At 40.5% G+C, this 22,101-nt stretch overlaps 1 protein-coding gene across 3 annotated transcripts in view; it reads right to left on the bottom strand.

Moving 5' to 3' along the window:
- ANXA6 (annexin A6) overlaps positions 1-22,101 on the bottom strand; it is a 779,963-nt gene that overhangs the window by 292,094 nt on the left and 465,768 nt on the right. For all 3 annotated transcript variants that reach the window (XM_044075649.1, XM_044075650.1, XM_044075651.1), the window contains exon 14: positions 3,916-3,994. In XM_044075649.1, coding sequence (XP_043931584.1) covers positions 3,916-3,994 — 79 coding nt within the window. The remainder of the gene's footprint in view (positions 1-3,915; positions 3,995-22,101) is intronic.

The raw sequence follows: 22,101 nt of genomic DNA, 5'->3' as shown, positions 1-22,101 counted from the left end.
CATGAAAAACCTCAAAAAAATTCCAAATATTCATTCTTACAACCCTTACATACAAAAAGCAAATCGCCTATATACTTCTTAAACAAAACCACATACTCATAAAGAAACTTAGTAGGGTACAAAAACTTCCTTTCAAAGTCAACCATATAAAATATGGCATAAGTTGGGTCACAAAGATGCCCATAGATGTCCTAATAGCTGTGTCCTTCACCTGTAAAGAAACTTCATCCTCAAAACAAAAATAATTGTGAGTCAAATAAAACTCTAAAAGAGAAATCAAAAATGATATACAGGGTCCCACCCCTTAAATTTTCTACTGCCTCAAGTCCCCATTTATGTTACATATTAGTGGCTAAACAAAACCTGAATTTAGTGGTTAACTGTTAAAGAAAATTATAGCTTTATAGTTACTTATTGTAATCTACAGGATTATAAATCATCATAAATCTCAAGACAGACATGTAAAAGACAGAAATAAATTAATTCACTCAGCCATACCAATGCCATTATTTTAAATGAAATTATAAATGTTCTTAAGTCCAACAAGCATATATAGACTATTAATATATTTCCGAGTGTACACATCCAAGCCAGTATAATCTTTAAAATACAAAAAAGGTTACACCAGCATTTTCACTCTGTAAATATTCACGGCTTTTGGACAAAAACTGTCCTGTTTCAGAAGTGAAGTTACTTTACCTCTCATCCTGGCATGCCCATTTTCCAGATCAGATGAATGTAGCTACCATACTTAAGTTGTAAGTCGTTGTTGCTTAGCCAGCATTTAAAATTTTAGAACTCTTAAGCTGCTCTATTCTGTGCCTCTTCCAGGAGTGAACTGTGGCTTTGCACTTTACAAGCACTTGACATTTTAAGGCAGAGACATGCTTTTAATACACAAATCCAGATGTAGAAACAAAATCCTAGGCAGCAGTGGAGATGGCTCATCCAGCTCGTAGTACATTGTTCTCTAACTGGAGAGCAGTGGCAGGCAGTCATTGGCTCCACGTCACTGCCAGGAGGTTCCAGAATGTTGCCCATGTGCCAGCCTTTCCCTCGGCCTTCCATACCCTGCATGCCAGTGCATCTATTCTAATCATATTCCAAGTGTGGCACCAAAGTATATGTACAGCAACAACACAAACAGCTGAAGACTAGTGGGGAGATTCTCTATTGTGGTGTATCCTCTTTTCTAGTTCAGGCATTACTTTAAAACTGTAGTCTGTTATGCAGTACAGCATTCCTGAACTGCACATAAGGCATCATAAACTGCATGCATTTAAGGAGTGGATGCAAGAGCAGCATAAAGGTGTCATCTTTGTCTCCAGTAAACTGCAGCAGTTAAATACAAATGTGTGCAGGCATTTCTAAATGCACTGCACATGTAAGTTCACAGCCAGTAAATGTGGACTGTTGTATGGCAAGCAAACTCTGGATTATTCATGCTTAAAATTGTTCACTGTGATGTATTGTAACTAATGCATCATACATATGAAAAGAAAGAAGTATTCGAGTAACAGTAACAGACATTAGCCTAGGACTCCAGCAAATCCAGCATGCAAGTATATTTAAAAATGGACAGCCAACTTTATTTGGTATGACAGTGGATTTCTGTTCAAAGATGATCTAAAGAATTGCTGCTTATTTTGTTTTATTCTTCAGCACATTTAGTATTGGTAGTGCTACAAATGCAAACTTGTTGGCCAGTTTACTAACATGATGCTCTCTGTCAGTAGTAGGTGGCAAGGCATGCTATACAGACAGAAACAATGCAGTGTACAAAGCAGCCGTTCATGCTAATGAGTCTGTTCAAGAATGCCTTTCAAATAATTTGCTACGTGTTATCTCTGTGACTTTGCTATGGATGGTTCTTTAATCATACTGGTTGGTATGCCATACAATGAATACATCGAGACTGCCAAGAAACCAAAAAGGAGGCTGTCTGTGATGTTCAAAATAAGTAGGTGTCACTGCATTCTAGTTGTAAAGCCTTACTGCTATCAGAAATCCAGGGCAGAAGCAACTAATCCATTCATCATACAGATTAGGAAATGACAGTGCCTTTAGACTAGTGGTGGTAACAGTAACTGCTTTCTTGCAGTGGGCTAAAATGTTATACTTAATGTCTACTTCCTACCTATCCAAGTGTTAAACTGAAATGAAAACAATGAAAGTAACTGTCATGATTTACAGTAGGATCAGAACACAGGTCTCCAGTACAATCATTGTATGATTAGTAAACAAATTGCACAATGCTTAGGAGTGGTTAGGGTTTGGCTGTTAATGCAGGGTCCTTTTCACAAAATCTCTGAACTTATTTCTTAACATGCTATCATCCTCATATGCAAGGCATGCTATATTATCACATGGTGCTCAAGGTGCCCATTTTTATTACATACATCATCAGATATGGTATGGGAAATGGAGAAGGTCAAAATGATTTCAATAGGAAAGATTATAATAATATGTTGCAAGAAAATTTTAAAAAATCTCAGAAGTATTTGTATTCAATGTCCATCATCTGACAGCAGCAATCTGTTTATATGGATTCAAATAAGGCATCTGTATAGGATGACCTGCCAGCAGTATCGCCTTCTTGATTGTACTAATTGCCTAGAAAGATTTTTCCTTTATCAGTGCTGGCAATTATCCATAACCATGTAATCTTGCTTGACTGCTGAAACTAATTAGGGAAGCATGTTGGTGCTGCTGAACGTGAAACCCTATCATCCTTCAGTTCTTTAGTTTATATCACATGCTAGCAGTCACACAGACTGTAGCCATCCTCTTCAGTCTTCAACCTGCCGATAGTCTGGGCCCTTATACAAATATTAAAATGTACTAAAATTCATATCTGCATAGTACCACCTGGTGAGTAAACTGCCATGTATTTGCATTTCATTCCTTATTTATTTGGTCTGTTGTTTGATAAAAAAGATTTGTAAACTGTTCTTAAACCAAGGCCCAAATAGAATTATGTATCTCTCTGTGACCTTACGGGTAGTGTGGCTGCACATGTAGCGGTGTGACTATTAAAATCTGTGGATGCACTACACACTTTTCCTTAACTGAGGTTAAAGTTTACTGTTTATTTTCTATGGCCTTAGCATACAGGGAATACATTTTATACAAAAGTACTGTGGATACCCTCTGTGAATCTAGACAAAGATCTTTTTTTTTTTTACTTGTGGATGATGCCCTAAGTACCCGAAATAATTATGAATGAGTTAATTTATTATTCTCTGGCAAAAAAGGTCTCTTTAACTAAGTATGAATGGGAGTGCTCTGAACAAACTGATTTCTTTATTAGCTTTAATCCAGAATTGTGATGCCACAAATTAAATTTAGTCATGGCACAAGTTTCAAATATATCATTCACCTATTACCTTATGCATGCATGATTTGTCCTATCTATGCATGATTTGTATAGTTTAAACGTACCTGTTTTATTTTAGTTTACATGGGATTCTTCACATACGTTATTAAATTTGTGTAGAGTCTGCAATAAGATAAGCTCCTCCCCTCCTTGTATTTATCAACCATTTGGTTCTGTCACATACAGAGGTGCTGCTGTGCAATTCTGCAGTGCCTAGTCAAAGTCAGGAATAACTGCAACACGCAGAGAGATTAAATTGTTGTTCTTAAAATAGTCTATGAGTGACACAGTCATCGACCTCTTTGGCTTAAATCATCTAATTTTACTACTTGTGTCAACCACAGTGCAAACCGCAGCATCACTATGAGTTACTTACACATTCCTGCACATTATCTTTGAAAATATTTTGAGAAAAGGACCCTCTCATTCTAGTAGTAGTGGGTTAAACAAATTGTTGCACTAAGCTGCATTATGCATAAAAAAAGGAAGAAGCGAAAGCAAGCTGGTAGGTAACAAAGAGCTGGGGGAGGAGATCAAACCTCAATTGTGGCCATTGCGCTAAGTTCCCACATCTTATAGGCCTGTTGAGCAGCTTCTGGGAAAAACTCTCCGGCTGCACTGAAAGGTTAATCAATAAAATAAGGTAAACACATGGTAAAACCAACCAGTTAGAATAAAAAAATGACAGTCTAATACATCTTTAACTTCTGTACCTCATGAAAATATGGTGCTTGCAACCACCTCTCAGTTATTTACTTTTTACAAATACAAGATGCATTGCTGTTCACAATTTGTCAAGTGTTGGCAAGAACATACAATTCATGCTTACTACAATATTTTTTTTTCTTTTGGAGACTGCCAATGAGCATGATAATTTACCTGCACTGATAACGCTCTTGCTTTATTGAGTAAATGCTAAAGCAGTAAATATGTGATGTCAACATTAACCCAAGGGAATGTAGTCTAAAGCATATACTACAGTACAGTTCATAACTTGTCAAGTAAAAAGTTATGTATAACAAAAAGAAAACTTGAATTCAGTTTAGCAATATAGTACTACAGTTATTTGGAATACATAAATCAGAATATCTCAAAAAGTCCCTGTTCAAGACCATTGAGACATTTACACGCCTGTACATTACTTTTAAACTTAGTCTGATAAGTGAGCTCAGATTTTGTTTAATTATACAACAGGGGATGTAGGATGATCTGGAATTATTCATTGCAGTTTTCAACAAGGATGTTATTTCTCCTCAACGTTCTTGCTTTTAGAATACTAACTGTAAGCACAAGACAGATACTACAGGGACCAATAAACCATGTCAGAAAAAGACTGTGCTCTTTGTGCTAAAACAAAAGCGAAAAAAAGTTAAAATGGAATAAGAATCATGCCACTTTGCCTACTCAAGAAACTAATTTCCTTCACTTTTCTAACAGCCTCCTGTATATCTCTGAGCATATTTATCATATAACTAGCTAAGTTTGTCCTTTCTTAAAAATGTCATCAAACTCTTCAATATTTTCTGGCAATATTATCTTAAACTCTTCAAACTCTAATACTGGTTTCTTTCATAAATCTAAAAAAATTCACTGAAACCATCACTACAAACCACAGAATCATCCATGCCTGGTTAAAACTTTCAGTTATACTATAATTATCAATGTTTGTACAACAATTGTATATCTATTCAAATATCTTTAAGGAATACAGACAGACACACACACACACACACACACACACACACACACACACACACACACACACACACACACACACACACACACACACACACACACACACACACATATCCACCTACTTTATCCAAGTTATTACAACAAATTAAACCAAGAGATCTTTTCACTGTTGAAACGATTTACGATGGAATGCACTACCATTTAAAATAAACTTTCATACATATATAAGAAGCTACCTTTTGTCTCTACGTAAAACCCGTAGATTCTTTTGAAACATTTCTAAAGTTAAAATGGTGTAGAAGTGCAAGGATCCTCATAAAATGCTGCACTACTACAATGATCCTGAATGTTCCAATGCAAAAACAGGTACTGGCATACAAGACTGTATGAAAATACATAAGAGAATGAAATAAATCACAGTCAATCAGCTTCTAAGTTTATTTTATGAAAGTAACAATATTTGTGTATGGAACTAAGCAATGCTTGTACTGCACCTAATATACAAATACTGACCTATTTGCATTAATTCATAGTTGAGTACATAGGATTTCTCCTTCCACAGCATCTACAGGCATCACTAAATGATTAATTCTGCGTGACTGTTGAAATTGGTTATAAATCATATCAGAGTGTTTCATCTCTCAGGAGAGCATTTTAATTTAAAGAGTAATTAATCCAGCGCCCAGCATCCTTAATTACCTTGTTAGGGTTAAATAAAGGAAACATCTCCTTCAAGGGAGGACAAATTGCCTTTTGCAATTCCACAATAGATGAGGACCCCTTATTTTTTACAATATTTTAGTGCAGCCAAGATTAGCCACATTTAGGGAACAGTATCTCCATACCACATATGGAAAAAAATAAAGTGAATTTTTCTTATATTTTTAGACCTACAAATATGTAGTTATGCTAGAAGCAGAGCTAGAATTTCATGCTCTGACCTGGTCATTCTTGAATCATAAGTTCCAGTGTATAAACAGTCAGACTCTGCAGAAGAATTTTGAGCGCCAGTTCAATTGGACAAGACATCTAGTAGCAATGGTTTGCAATTGTGGCAGAGTTCTGCCAAGCTTTGTGGTTTGCCCTTAATAGCTATACACTTAGGCAGTCTACTATGGCAGGAATATTCTCATTCTGCTGCCCATCTCTGGCACACTGAATTCAGCCACAACAGAATTAATTCTGACGGGTAGTCAAAAACACAATTCTGCACATTTGGAAATTTATTACTATGGCATTAGTCTTTAATTTAGGCTATGAAGAATGTAATTTCACTGGATTCCATTGAGTGCATAAAGGTTGCAGAGTAGCATACAGACCCAGCTGCTCACAACACAGTCATCCTGCTGACTTCTTCAGAAGGAACTTTGGGTAATAAGAAATTCAGCTGTCCTGAAGCAAAGGGTTAAAGGACAAATTAAGGTCGCATTCCCAAGCATGGATTCCTGCTTTCCACTGAATCATTAGTTAAAACAGGCAGCAAATCAGAGTTAAATGCAGAGAAAGACAAACCTACTTCCACAAAAGGAAATAATTAATTTAAACCCACCATTACCATGGCTTAGAGGGAACTGCAGCTCTTACAAGCTGTCCAGACAACAAAATACCTTTCCTTTTTATGACCTGTTTATGTGCAAACAAAAATTCAATTGCCTTGGGTGATCACTCGTATCTCATGACTCCCAATTTCACAGTATGCATGAAATTTTGAGGATCTGAGGTTTGAATGTAGCAGGAATCCCTGGTACTGCAACAAATAATTCCAGCAGATCAGAAATGCTTATAAAATTGTATAGGACAACTAATGGAGAAGAAGAAGCCGTACACCCCTAGACTCACACTCTCTGCACTTTGAAATGAATTTCTGAGTAAGGAGAAATGGAGGAAATCATAGCCAAACCTCCCTCTGCATTAAAGAGCAAAGCATCTACTGGCACAACCCCTGACCCCAGCATAACAAAACAATATTTCAGAAATGGAAGTTTAAACCACTGTAAATTTGCCAGTCTTTCATTTTCCAGAAGCTTGAAAAATATATTTGCTTTACTGAATCATGTGATTACCAGTCAGAGACCAATGTGCACATGTGCCTCAGAAGACCGGATAGATGCTACATCATCAGCATCAGGTCACTCACTATGGCCAATGACACAGGGGAGAAGAGACAGACCATCTTTCCACATGTTAAAGTAAAGCATTAACATAGCACTGCTACTCAGACTCTGATTACTCCTCTTCTACAACAGTGTAAAAAATGCCTGAAGCTCCCCCAGAACAAACTAGATATGTTGGGTATTTATATGCATATTATGCTCAAAGATGAATCAGCTTCTTGAAACATTGCTGGAACCACCATAGTTTCCCCTGGGCTAAACCCAACTCAAGTCCAAGGATAAAGAGGAGACTGAGGATACTGGTGCAGCACAATCCTACTGCTAGGGAGTGTGCCTTAATACCTACAACCTCACAGCAGGCTTGTGAGCTCTGCAATGGCTGCCTTCTGAATGTGCACGCATACGTTTGCACATGTGCAACTTTCAGACCAAGTGAAATACTGCTTGCAGCATGGAACTTGTCAGGCTCTTAATGCTGCTATTGTAGCAAGCCTAGGGAGTCTCCCTTCTTTAAGGAAGGGTAAGTTGGCATCTGAGATTTGCTTCCAACCAACACACCCAATCCCTCCAGCATCCATGCTGCTAGTTCCTTTATTATACTAGCTCATACATTTTGCTCAACTAAAATTCCTTCTCACAGTTTTTCTCTAATCAACAGATAAATCATGCCTTCATAAACTCAACAATATCTGTCATCCCTGTCCACCTTTTTACACATGTAAACCTACTGCATCACTTTTATGTAGTTCAGGAAAAGGCAGAATTTTGTTGTGCAAAAAAATGTAATTTCACACTGACTGGTATTCAAATATGTGATGCTTATACTCTTTGTATACTACTGTCTTGGAAGTACCAAAATAAATTACACTCTGATTTAGAGATGGTCTGGCACAAGCCAGTAATTCAGATGCTGTTAGATTAATTGACTCACCCTGACAAGTCTGTTCATGGGACCTACTAAATGTTATCATTATTTACAGTCTGGGAAACATGAACATTAATATGGCTGATACTGCATGCATGCAACAGTGCCATCAGTTGACCTCTGACTGAAAAAAAGGTACCCATTTTGTCTAGGTCCAAATGTGACACCGTGCAGGAATTCTGGCTGAAGAGGCAAACATTCTGCCTCTGATGGTGTCTGACTAGCAAGTGAGAACAATGCTGTTAGTTGGGGATGGAGAAATCTTCTTTAGGCTGTTAGAAAGCCCTGGTCCAGTGGAGATTGGATAATAGTCCTTCAGTAGAGAGGGCCACCATGGTGATCAAATGCCTGATAAATACAGATGGTACAGAAGACAGTACAAAGGGAAGTGTCCAAGGACTGCAAACCCTCTTCATTCATCTTGAATCTGAAAAATCTATATTGTGTAGGGAGAATTAAATGTGACCAGCAGAAATGCCCAAGACTGAAAATCTTCGTTACTGACCTTGAAACTAAAGAATTCAGGATATGTTGAAAGAATTAAATTGTGATAGCATGTCTTCTTCCAGTTCAGGGCACAACACTAGTCTAGCTCATTCAGCAACAGAGGTGATGCATTAATAGGAATATTTTAAGCCTCTGGTATAAAAAACATAATTTTCTTCACACCCAGGAGTCTGAGGTCCCCCCCTATTATTTGGAGGGATGAGGATGAATACAGAGTACTTCCAAGCTTACACTGTAGTATGCATCCTACTACACCCTTCTTGAAGATGATAAAAACCTCTAGGAGAAGGTAGACAAGTTGACCTTCAAGATGGGGAATATGGCTGCTCTGAAGAGATGAAAGAGAAGTCTATGATGTATCACTGGGATAAAAGCTGAAGCACCCATGCAACTGACATAATGTCAGTTTATTGTTTTACATAGGGGGAGCTTTTAATGACCTCATTCAGTGGTAAGAGCAGGAGGTTGGTTGGCACATCAACAATCCAATGGCCATGACAGGGGCTTTCTTTTGGAAGAACTGGGCCAATGATCCAGGCTGGCCAAGATATTTGTAGATAAGTAGTCTGCTGTGCTGTGGCTAGTATGGCCTCTTTTGCTACCAGAGTTTCCTGTATCTGTTGGAGAACTGAAATGAAGCCTTCTTGGAGAAGTACAGCAAATATTCTGACTGATATTTAGTGCTTTGCTCCTTACATTCTTACATTTTTATTTTACTATGTTGTTGAAAAATAGGAGCCAGAGAAAGGCACATTCAAACCCTGATGTTGAAAATCTTGCAAGAAATCTGTGTCCCTCAGACATGCATGTTTCTTGAGGACAATTCTTAATGGAACAGAGATGGCTTGCATATCTAAAGCATCATAAGCTATATGCTGGGCAATGGCATTTGTGGCCAAGAAGCATATGCTTCTGTATGATAACTTGGCCCTCACATCCTTTTTTGTCCAAAATGTCTGTAGTGCCTAACACCTCCTTCAGTAGATGTGTGGATGCCTGCTTAAGTGTACTAATGATTAAAATACAGTCTGAAAAGAGACCCTCCCCATTAAAAAAAGTTACTTAACCTTTTAAACATCTGAAAAAAAGAGCAAATCATACACATGCTTGTGGTTACCAGTGAATGTTTGGCTAGAAGGAAAAAGCACTTCAGTGGTAGTTATTTGGGGTCTTCAAAATGTGACAATGAGGGGATCTAGTTTGAAGCACTCCATGCTTTATTACTACCCATCTCACGGCTGGGGCACTAGGGGGATTACTTTAGGTAGTTGCTCTGGATGGTATAGGTATTCTAGAAGATGGATATAAACTTTCCCATAGATGACATTTTAAATGCCTGCTTCCTCTACTGTAGACCTGGGAAATTTGATAAATGTGAGTCACCCATGGTGAGGAGAGCACTAACTCCCTGAATTCTACTTATGCCCTCTAAATGTAAAGAACTGGATGATGAGCCTATGTGGTTGGAAAGGGCTCCAGCTGCTTTCTCATTCAGCTATTTTCCTTCTGGAGCATCAGCACAGAAATATTGACCATCCCTTAAAACCTCAAATGTGAGAAGATCTACACTTGATCTGATCTCCATTTCTGGATTTTTTTCTAGACAAAACCTCAGAAGAACTTGCATATAAATCTATATACAGACCTTAGTTATTCATATGAGAAGAGATCTCATAGCAAAAATGTTATCCTAGATCTTGACAAACCTGGCATAAACTTGTGTACAAACCCCATGGCCATAACTGACGTCAGTGTTGGAAAGGCACAAACCTTTCTTACCATGGATTAGTAACAGCTCACTCACAGCAGATGAAGATGTGAATGCAAGTGCTATGAAAGAGCTAAAATGGGTAAGCTGAATGGCTTTGGATGGGTCATTTGCCATTTGAAGGTTCTTGGCAGTGAAATATTGTCCTGCCCTTCACTGCATAGGGGAAGAGGGAGACTGGGACATAGGGGACACGGTGAAAGAAGATGCCATACCTGCCCTTCACTGAATAGGGGAAGAGGGAGACTGGGACATAGGGGACACGGTGAAAGAAGATGCCATACCTGCCCTTCACTGCATAGGGGAAGAGGGAGACTGGGACATAGGGGACATGGTGAAAAAAGATGCCATACCTGCCATTCACTGCATAGGGGAAGAGGGAGACTGGGACATAGGGGACACGGTGAAAGAAGATGCTATACCTGCCATTCACTGCATAGGGGAAGAGGGAGACTGGGACATAGGGGACACGGTGAAAGAAGATGCCATACCTGCACTTCACTGCATAGGGGAAGAGGGAGACTGGGACATAGGGTACACGGTGAAAGAAGATGCCATACCTGCCATTCACTGCATAGGGAAGAGGGAGACTGGGACATAGGGGACACGGTGAAAGAAGATGCCATACCTGCACTTCACTGCATAGGGGAAGAGGGAGACTGGGACATAGGGTACACGGTGAAAGAAGATGCCATACCTGCCATTCACTGCATAGGGGAAGAGGGAGACTGGGACATAGGGGACACGGTGAAAGAAGATGCCATACCTGCACTTCACTGCATAGGGGAAGAGGGAGACTGGGACATAGGGTATACGGTGAAAGAAGATGCCATACCTGCCATTCACTGCATAGGGGAAGAGGGAGACTGGGACATAGGGGACACGGTGAAAGAAGATGCCATAGCCCCATGAAAGAGGACAGCACCGATAAAACAGCCTGGTAATCTGTCACTGAAAAGGTGCTGCCTTGCATCCAGGACTGACCTGTCTAGGCTGAGGTTTACTGAAGAACTTCTTCCTTGGTGATCTCTGATACTTTCAGTGCTCCCTGCAAAGAATGATGAAAAGGAATCATGTTTCTTCTTGTCTGCCTTCTGTTTACTTGCAAGTGTATCTTTGAGGGACTTTCAGTAATAAAGAAAGGTAATCTCACTTAAATCTTTGTACATAGTATGTGACTTCTAGTCACAATCAGTAATTAGACAGGTAAAGAAGGCAGACAGGATTCTTGCATTGTTTTGCTATTTTCTTATCACATTTGTATATTCTAAAAAGTGCCTCCGTTTTTTTTTTTTTTTTTTAATATTGGTGGAAAAACATTTGCAAGAAATGACTCTAATGTCAGTAGTTGTATTAAGAATAGATGCACTATGATATACAGTGGATATAAAAAGTGTACACACCCCTGTTAAAATGCCAGGTTTTTATGATATAGAAAAATTAGACCACAATAAATTATTTAAAAACTTTTCTCACCTTTAATGTGATCTATAACCTGTACAATTCAATTGAAAAACAAACAAATCTGCTTGGGGAAAAATATAAAAAATAAAAAACATAAAATAAGCTGCTTGTATAAGTGTGCACACCCTTAAACTAATACTTTGTTGAAGCACCTTTTGATTTAATTACAACATTCAGTCTTCTCGGGTAGGAGTCTATCAGTATGGAAAATTTTGACTTGGCAATATTTGCCCACTCTTCCTTGCAAAAGGGCTCCAAATCTGTCAGATTGTGAAGGCATCTTTTGTGCACAGCCTTCTTCAGGTCACCCCACATATTTTCTATTGGATTTAGGTCTGGGCTCTTGCTGGGCCATTCCAAAACTTTAATTTTCTTCTGGTGAAGCCATTCTTTTGTTGATTTGGATGTATCCTTGGCGTCATTGTCATGTTGAAAGGTGAAATTCCTCTTCATCTTCAGCTTTCTAGTAGACGCCTGAAGGTTTTGGGCCAAAAGGGACTGGTATTTGGAACTGTTCATAATTCCCTCCACTGTGAATAAAGCCCCAATTCCAGCTGAAGAAATGCAAGCCCAAAGCATGACACTGCCACCATCATGATTCACCATGGGGATGGTATTCTTTTGGTGATACAAAGTGTTGTTTTTGCACCAAATGTACCTTTTGGAATTGTGGCCAAAAAGTTCAACCTTGGTCTCATCAGACCATAACACATTTTCCCATATACTTTTGGGAGACGATGTATTGTTTTGCAAATTTTAGTTGGGCCTGGGTGTTTTTCTCTGTAAGAAAAGGCTTTCGTCTTGCAACCCTACCCCATAGCCCAGACATATAGAGAATATGGGAGATTGTTGTCACATGTAGTACACAACCAGTACTTGCCAGAAATTCCTGCAGCTCCTTGAGTGTTGCTGTAGGTCTCTTGGCAGCCTCCCTGACCAGTTTTCATCTTGTCTTTTCATCAATTTTGGAGGGATATCCAGTTCTTTGCAATATCACTGTTGCCCCGTATTTTCTCCACTTTCTGATGACTGTCTTCACTGTGTTCCATGGTATATATCCAATGCTGTGGAATTTTTTTTTTGTACCCTCCTCCTGACTGATACCTTTCATCAATGAGATCCCTTTGATGCTTTGTAAGCTCTCTGTGAACCATGGCTTTTGTTGTAGCAGGCAACTGAGTAAATGTCAGGAAAATTCTACTAGGACAGCTGAACTTTATTTGGGGTTAATCAGAGTCTCTTTAATTAATGGCAGGTGTGTACCCAAGAAGACTGAATGCTGTAATTAAATCAAAAGGTGCTTCAACAGAGTATTAGTTTAAGGATGTGCAGACACAACAAAGTATTAGTTTAAGATCCAAAGAGAAAAGCAGTGACACTACCACAGATGACTGGCGAACTTATTAAAATCCAACAAAAAAGATAAACACAAATCTTTTACTCAAAACTTGAGACATAAAACATGGCAAGACAAAAATAAAATCCCTTTCAAACAAAAAGCGCTTTTGGAAATACCTTCTTCAGATCGTAAAGGGAAACAGGAACAACATGCTTTCAAAAGATATGCACAACCGATCGGCTTCAGTTTGTTCTGCCAAAGAACCAATCGGAAAACTGCCAATCAACAAGCTTGAAGTAACTTCAATAGCCTTAAACTTAGAAAAAGTGTCCTGGAAATTGAGCAACATGACAAGCAAGGGCATTCTTAAGGTCCTTATTATGAATATCTCTCAGTTGCCTAAGTATTCTATTTTTAAAGATTTGATCTGTTTTGCCTACATAATAGGCAGTGCAGCATTGGCAAGTAGCGAGTTACACTAAATGCTGCGTATTACAGTCAGCTTTACACAAAAAGGTGTATTCCAGTCCACTAATGGGATGCTTAAAAGTATTAAGTACATCTATAGTTCTACAAGCAGAGCAGCATTTAGTGTATCTCACTACTTGCCAATGCTGCACTGCCTATTATGTAGGCAAAACAGATTGAAGTTACATCTAAAGGGATGAAACTAGGAGATATCACCAACAATACTGAAAGGAATGAAACCAAATGGATCATAAATTTGAGAGCAGACAACCCTCCTGGTTTAAATACTGTAGTTCCTCTGAGACCTATTCTGAAGCATAGGGGAACAGCCATTGGTTGATGTGAAGGTGTGTTTTCTTTTAAGTGCTTTGATTGGCAAGTTTTCTGATTGGAGCTCAAGGATGATACCTGGCTGTGATTGGCTTGTGATACTCTGACTGATGACTGGTTTATGCAAATAAGTACTGCTCTTCAAGCAGATGATTGGCGGTTTTCTGATTGGTTCTTTGGCAGAACACACTGAAGCCGATTGGTTGTGCATATACAGCTCAGCAAGCTCCTGCCTGGTGCCCTGCAGAGTTCTACAGCAGTAGAGAGACAAAAGAGAGACTTTGGAGTGATTAAGTATAATTTTTCTGCATTTTCTTGCTGCCTTTAGCTAATTCCGCCTAAAACACCATTTTTCTAGAGTTTCTGTGATTTAAAAAGCTTGTTTCAGCTACATATTGTACTTATTTTATTGCCTGCACATTAACAAAGTCATTTTTGTGTTCAGATTACCTGTTTAACTATTGTAGGCTACACACTCAAGTGTGATAGCCATTTCTGTGAATTTAAACAGTTTTTTTGATTGTATCTGCTTTATTTTCTGAAAAAAAAAAATATATATATATATATATACTTGTTTTCCCACCTTTCTAAACTAGTATAGTCCAGTTTTCAGGTTAGTGCTGAGTTCACGGCTGTGTTACAAGTTTCTGTGTTTGCCCATACCTTACTTGGATAGAAGGAAGTTTCTCTGTTCACTGTGAGAGAGGGAGCTTTGAGCAGCCTATCTGTCCCTGGAGGAGTGGTTTCAGCACAGAAATTAGTAGTTTATTGGCCATTTTGGGATAATTTCTATCTCTTTCATTTCCCTGATATAAAACCCGCATTTGCGAGGTTTTTGGGCTAGTATACAGCTCATCAAGCTCCTGCCTGGTGCCCTGCAGATTCTACAGCAGCAGAGAGACAAAAGAGAGACTTTGGAGTGATTAAGTATCATTTTTCTGCATTTTCTTGCTATCTTTAGCTAATTCTGCCTAAATCGTAGATTTTCTAGAGTTTCTGTGATTTAAAAAGCTTGTTTCAGATACATATTGTACTTATTTTACTGCCTGCACTTTAACAAAGTCGTTTTTGTGTTTAAATTACCTGTTTAACTGTTGTAGGCTACACACTCAAGTGTGATAGCCATTTGTATCTGCTTTACTTTCTGAAAAAAACAAAAAACAAAAAAACAAAAAAAAAAATACTTGTTTTCCTACCTTTCTAAGCTAGTATAGTCCAGTTTTCAGGTTAGTGCTGAATTCATGGCTGTGTTACAATTTTCTGTGTTTTCCCATACCTTACTTGGATAGAAGGAAGTTTCTCTGTTCACTGTGAAAGAGGGAGCTTTGAGCAGCCTATCTGCCCCTGGAGGAGTGGTTTCAGCCCAGAAATTAGTAGTTTATTGGCCATTTTGGGATAATTTCTATCAGTTTCATTTCCCTGCTATAAAACCTGCATTTGCGCGGTTTTGTGCACTGGGCAGAGCCGGTTAGCTAGGGTATGACTATTCCCGGCTCCACAAAGTCTACTCTTCAATTTTTCCCTTGGAACTAGACAAACTTTCAACTTAAGCACTCAAACCATTCACTTCTCATCCCAGCATTTGCTCAAAACTCATAGCAAGCACTAATAAAACTTAGCACTAGACCCCCCCCTATACTGTAGAGAAGGACAGGGCTCTCTATTCGACCTTACCAGCCAATCAGTAAAACAGTTCACAGTACCTATCCAGGCATGCCCAAAGGGCAGTTTCAGGTGTACTCACCAGTCCAACTGGTGAATCTGGGCATTTTGAGGCAATGTTACAATTGCCTCATGTACACAGACAACCCTCTCCTCCTTCCACCAAACACTAATACATGCGAGAGATACAATTATACAGCCAAACAGGAGGCTAAGCACTCTCAACCCAAGACTGGACCAGGCAGTCAAGAAGAGAAGGGAATTACTTGCATCACACCACCAGTCTCACATAGACCTATGAAACCAGCACCGGCAAAAAACACACATAAATACACGAAAACATACTTGGAGGCTCTAAATAAAAATCTGCAAAAGCAACAGAGACCTCCAAAGCAGACATCCAAGCAACTTCCACCCGCCAACACAAACCATGAAACGCATACTTCACAAAACCAGTGTGCCATGCAATCACAGCCCTTAAGGCAAAATAACATACCCAACACACTAGTAATAGGTGACTCTATAGTCAGGCACAATGATGTCCCACTCACTAGGCTGAACATAGAAAAGGTTACTGTTAGCTGCCTGTCGGGTGCCAGGATCTGCCACATAACACAAGCACTCAGGTCACTCCAGAACAAGTACAAATATGACTCTGTCATTGTCCATGTTGGTGTGAATGACCTGAGCTATACCTCCCTGGACTACATGAAAAGAGACATGGAGGAGCTCTCTGATCACATAGTCCAGACCAGTATAACCCTGACTCAGAGTAGCATCCTGTCCTCACCAAGAATGATACCAGGGTATCGAGAAAAAATTATCAATTTCAACAATTGGCTACGCTTCTGGTGTCATTCAAAGGGGATCCAGTGTCTGTCAACCTGGGATGACATGCTCGACAAGCCACGCTGCTTTGCTAGAGATGGCTTGCACCTGTCACCCTTAGGCTTTCAAATACTGGCCAAGGCTCTTGCCACCCCCATAGTGCCTTTTTTAGGCAAGGCTCAAAAGACAAACCCATCGCCATAAATAGCACAAGTAACAAAAAAATGAGGGTAATGCTACTCAATGCCAGAAATCTAAACCTCAAATTGCACGCACTCAAGGCACATCTCAGTATGGAAAAAATCGATATATGTGCAGTAACAGAAACTTGGTTTAAGGCTCCAGAGAGCACCCCAGCACTACCAGGCTACAACTCATACCATACATTTAAGCCACAAAACCCGGACCGAAATACAAAAGGGGGGGGGGGAGTATCCATATTCATCAAGGATATCCACACCTCCAGGTTAGTGGCACAGCACGATGCTTCAGAGATCATCCACATGTAACTAACAACGGGCAAAACCGTTATTCAAATTATAGCTTGGTATAGATCACCCACCATGTCCCAGGACCCCCACTCTGCATTCGTGGAAACACTGGGAAACATAAAGGTCCTAGCAAACACCCTGATATTGGGTGATTTCAATTACCCAAACATTAACTGGGAGAACTACTCAAACTCCCTTGCCCAACATTTCCTAGAATTTATAAACTCAAATACCCTGGATCAACTGATCAACACCCCCACCAGAGGTGACAACACATTGGACTTGGTCATCACCAACATGGACGACCGGTGTTCCACACTGGACGTCAACCCCTCATTTGTTAGATCTGACCATAAACTAATCACTCTGGATATCCACATTCCGCCACCACCTCCAGTCAAAGAAACCACCGTAAAAATGTTTTCAAAAGCAAACTTCACGTTACTTAAGACCGAGGTGGGAAATTTCAAAGCCCCCATGCTAAAGGATAATGCTGTCCAAGCTGCAAAATCCTTTACTAATCCACTCTACAGGCACCTGCAAGAATGCATTGATTGTGCTATCCTAAACAAAACCAAGACTCACTCCTCCAAGAAAAGGAAACCAGTCTGGTGGACCCCTGCCATAAACAAGCTATACAATAGAAGGAGGAAACTGGTACAGAAAAGAGTAAAATCCCAAGAAGGGAAGACATCCCTGATCAGTATCAGCAAGAAACTACGTTCCCTCATAATATCATCCAAGGCTAGCTTCGAAAGAAAAATTGCCATGGACTCCAAAGATAACCACAAGGCATTTTTTAGCTATGTCAAGAATCTAAGTGGCAATTCTCAGATCTGCTTGGAGTTAGTACAGAATGGCACAAAACACACTGAACTGACCGATACAGCCAACATCCTGGCAGACAGGTTCAGTGCAAACTTCACCCCCCTCTCACCCCAAAAAGGGCCCATAACTATACCAGAAGAATGTAGTGCCCCTGAAATCACAGACACTCAGGTTAAAACAGCCCTCTCCAAAGCCAAAAACACAGCATCAATGGGACCGGACAGTGTTCCAGGCTGCATCCTACATGAGCTCAAAGATGAACTAACCCCTCACCTAAACACACTGTTTAAACTCAGCCTCTCCATAGGCTATGTGCCCACAGAGTGCCGCACAGCAATGGTTATTCTGCACTACAAAGGTGGAGCCACAAGAGACCCCAGGAACTATCGCCCTATAAGCCTGACTAGCTTGGTCTGCACAGCTATGGAGTGCATCATCATGGATCTCATTAACAGAGACATTGGGAACCTCCAAACACTGGACCCTACCCAGTTCAGCTTTGTTAAGGGCAGATCATGCCTCCTAAACCTGGTGGACTTCTTTGAAACATGTACCAAGGCTATAGACGAGGGAAAGGTGGTCCACACAGCCTACCTAGACATTGCAAAGGCCTTCGACACCATTCCCCACTCAGGTATTATAGAAAAGCTCACCAGCCCGAACATAAACCCCTACATCATGAGATGGGTTGCCAACTGGCTCATGGACAGAACCCACATGGTAAGAGTTGCAGGAGCTTGGTCTGACTCTAAACCGGTTACAAGTGGCGTTCCCCAGGGCTCAGTCCTAGGACCCCTCCTGTTCACCATATACTTCTCAGAGATACAGGCAAGCACAGGAGGACTATGGCTGACCAAGTTTGCAGACAATTGCAAACTAGGGGCTATAACTGACTCTCTGGCTGACACAGACATCCTCCAAAAGGGTCTCACTGAGACAGATACCTGGTGTCAAAACCATGGCCTCAAACTAAATGCCAAAAAGTGCATAGTCATCCCCTTTGGAAAAAACAAAGTACTCACAAACTGTCAGATAGGTGGTAGCCCCCTAAATACGGAAGACGTAATAAGGGATCTGGGGACCCAAGTAGATAGTAACCTCTCCTTTGATAATCACATTGCCAAAGTGATTAGAAAATCCTTCTATGTGGCCCACCTAATCACAAAAGGGTTTGCATCCAGATTGAAAGAGGTCATTGGGCCTCTCTACGCATCACTCATCAGACCCATCATAGAGTACAATGCCCCATTTGGGATGTACCTTACAAGACACCTGCAACAACTGGAAAGACCATAGAAGTACCTCACCAAGAGGATCACTGGCCTCAAGCAGATGCCTTATGCAGGTCGACTGAAAAACCTCCAGCTGTACTCAGTTGCATACTGCCTACTCAGAGGTGATCTCTGCCTGACATACAAGGCCATGTCCAACCCAGAATTGATGGACATGCTCCACCTAAAGAAAACCATATCCCCTCGAGCCACATGCTCCAAGGATCTAAACCTCCCAACAACAATAAATAGTTCATGCTGGAGGGATAGATTCCTGTCCCAGAGACTTCCCATGCTCTGGAACAAGATTCCAATCTACATTAGGCAGAGCTCCTCGCTAACCCTCTTCAAGAGAAACCTTGACGAGTGGATGGGAAACAGAATGTTTACCCCAGGGATCACTTCAATGGCTCTGCTGGACAGAGGCACAGAGAACTAATCTAAGGGGGTGGCAAAAGCCAACACATTCCAGCTAGGCTTATAAATGCATTTGGGCAGATAGCCTAGTACCTACCTATGAACCTATATCTTTTAAAAGCATGTTGTTCCTGTTTCCCTTTACGATCTGAAGAAGGTAATTCCGAAATGCTTATCGTTTGAAAGAGATTTTATTTTTGTCTTGCCACGTTTTATGTCTCAAGTTTTCAGTAAAAGATTTGTGTTCATCTTTTTTGTTGCATTTTATCAAGTTTGCCAGTCGTCTGTGGTGGTGTCACTGCTTTTCTCTTTGGATTTTGTTCTTTGTAACAGTGCACTTTCAGCAGTTACAGGTTTATTTTGTGCAAGTATTAGTTTAAGGGTGTGCACACTTATGTAACCAGCGTATGATACATTTTTTATTTTTTATATTTTTTTCCCCTAACAGAATTGTTTGCTTTCAACTGAATTGTACATTTTATAGGTCACATTAAAGGTGGAAAAAGTTTTGAAATGATTTATTGTGGTCTCATTTTTTTTATATCACAAAAACCTGGCATTTTTAACAGAGGTATGTACACTTTTTATATAGGTTCATAGGTTTATAGATTAGTATTAAGCTAACTGGTCTTGTGAGCCATTTTAAGCCTAGCCAATTATCCCTTATGAGACTCAAACTCTCCACCTTGTGTTTGTAAGGTAAACACCTTAACCATTAGGCCACCCTCCCAACAAAATAAACAGCCTCTGCAAGGCTCAAACCCAGGACCCTGAACACAATAGACAAAGTGATTTTACCACTAAGCTATGCCAGATTATCCACTGTATGTATTCAAGACTCAAGGTTTATTGTCAACTGTTGTAAAAGAATTGTGCGATTATGTCTCTGATGTCTATGTACACCTTCCATAAATGCCACTGACAGGAATTTGAAGGCGGATTGTGTCATTCTACCCAAATGCTGAATACCACACACACTATAGACCCAGTCTCACATAGTACCATCACAACCTCAAATCATACACATAAACACACAAAGACATACTCGGAGGCTCTGATCAAAAATCTACCAAAACAGCAGAGGCCACCAAAGCAGACACCCAAACAACCACCACCTCAGAACACATCACCTGCAACACATAGACCTCACAGTCAGAGTGTCAAACAGTCACAGCCCTTAAGGCCAAACAAAATGCCAGACACACTAGTCATTGGTGACTCCATAGTCAGACACACTGACGTCCCGCTCACCAGACTGAGTAAGGAGAAGGTCACAGTAAGCTGCCTGTCGGGCGCTAGAATCCACCACATAGCAAGCACTCAGGTCTCTCAACAGCAGGTACAAATCGACTCAGTCATTGTCCATGCTGGTGTAAGCGACCTGAGACGTACCTCCTTGGACTACATGAAAAGAGACATCGAGGAGCTCTCTGATTATGTAGCCCAGGCAGGTATGACCCTGACCTTGAGCAGTATCCTACCTTCACCAAGAATGATGCCACAATACAGAGATAAGATGATCAGCTTTAACAATTGGCTTAAACACTGGTGTCATTCAAAGGGGATCCAGTGTCTGTCTGCCTGGGATGACATGCTGGACAAGCCACGCTGCTTCGCAAGGGACGGCTTGCACCTGTCACCCATGGGATTCCGGATATTGGCAAAGGCTCTTGCCACCCCCATAGTGCCTTTTTTAGGCAAGGCTCAAATTCTAAACCTACCACCCTAGAACACAAAAGGAAAAAACTAAGGGTAATGCTGCTCAATGCCAGAAGTCTGAATCTCAAAATGCACTTTTCGAGGCCCTTCTCAGTATGGAGAACATCGATGTCTGTGCTGTGACAGAAACCTGGTTCAAGGCTCCTGAGAGCACCCCAGCACTATCAGGTTTTACCTCATATCATGCGTTCCGGCCCCAAAATCCGGACAATACCAAGAAAGGAGGGGTGTATCCATATTCATCAAGGACTCCCACACCTCAAGACTGGTTGCAACGCACGATGCATCGGAGACCATCCAGGTGCAATTAACCATAGGCAAGACTGCTCTGCAAATTGTAGCATGTTACAGGCCACCCTCACAAACTCAGGAACCTCACATGGCCTTCCTGAAAACACTAGAGGGGATAAATGTATCACCAAACACCATCATACTAGGTGACTTCAACTACCCTAATATAGACTGGGAACACTACTCAAGCCCAAACACCCTAGCCCAAAAGTTCCTGGAATTCATAAACTCAAATGCCATGGAACAACTAGTTACCATCCCCCAAGAGGAGATAACATACTTGACCTCATCATCACGAACATGGGAGCACAATGTTCAACACGGAAGTATAACCATCACTGGTGAGATCAGATGACAAAGTAATCTCGCTGGAGGTCATCATCCCACCCCACCTGAAATAAAAAAGACCACAGTAAAGAACTTCTCGAAAGCCGACTTCACACTTCTAAAGACTAGTGTGGTCTCCTTTAAGGCCCCCGAGCTGGCGGAAAACAGTACACATGCCGCTGAATCACTTACAAATGCCTTCTACCAGCACCTGCAGGACTGCATGGATAAGGCAATCCCAAGCAAAACAAAGACTCTTTGTACCAAAGGCAAGCGTCCAG

This window comes from Protopterus annectens, chromosome 6.part1 (assembly GCF_019279795.1).
Source record: "Protopterus annectens isolate FY-2018-M chromosome 6.part1, PAN1.0, whole genome shotgun sequence".
NCBI lineage: Eukaryota > Metazoa > Chordata > Ceratodontiformes > Protopteridae > Protopterus > Protopterus annectens.
This window is presented reverse-complemented; position numbering and strand designations above follow the sequence as displayed.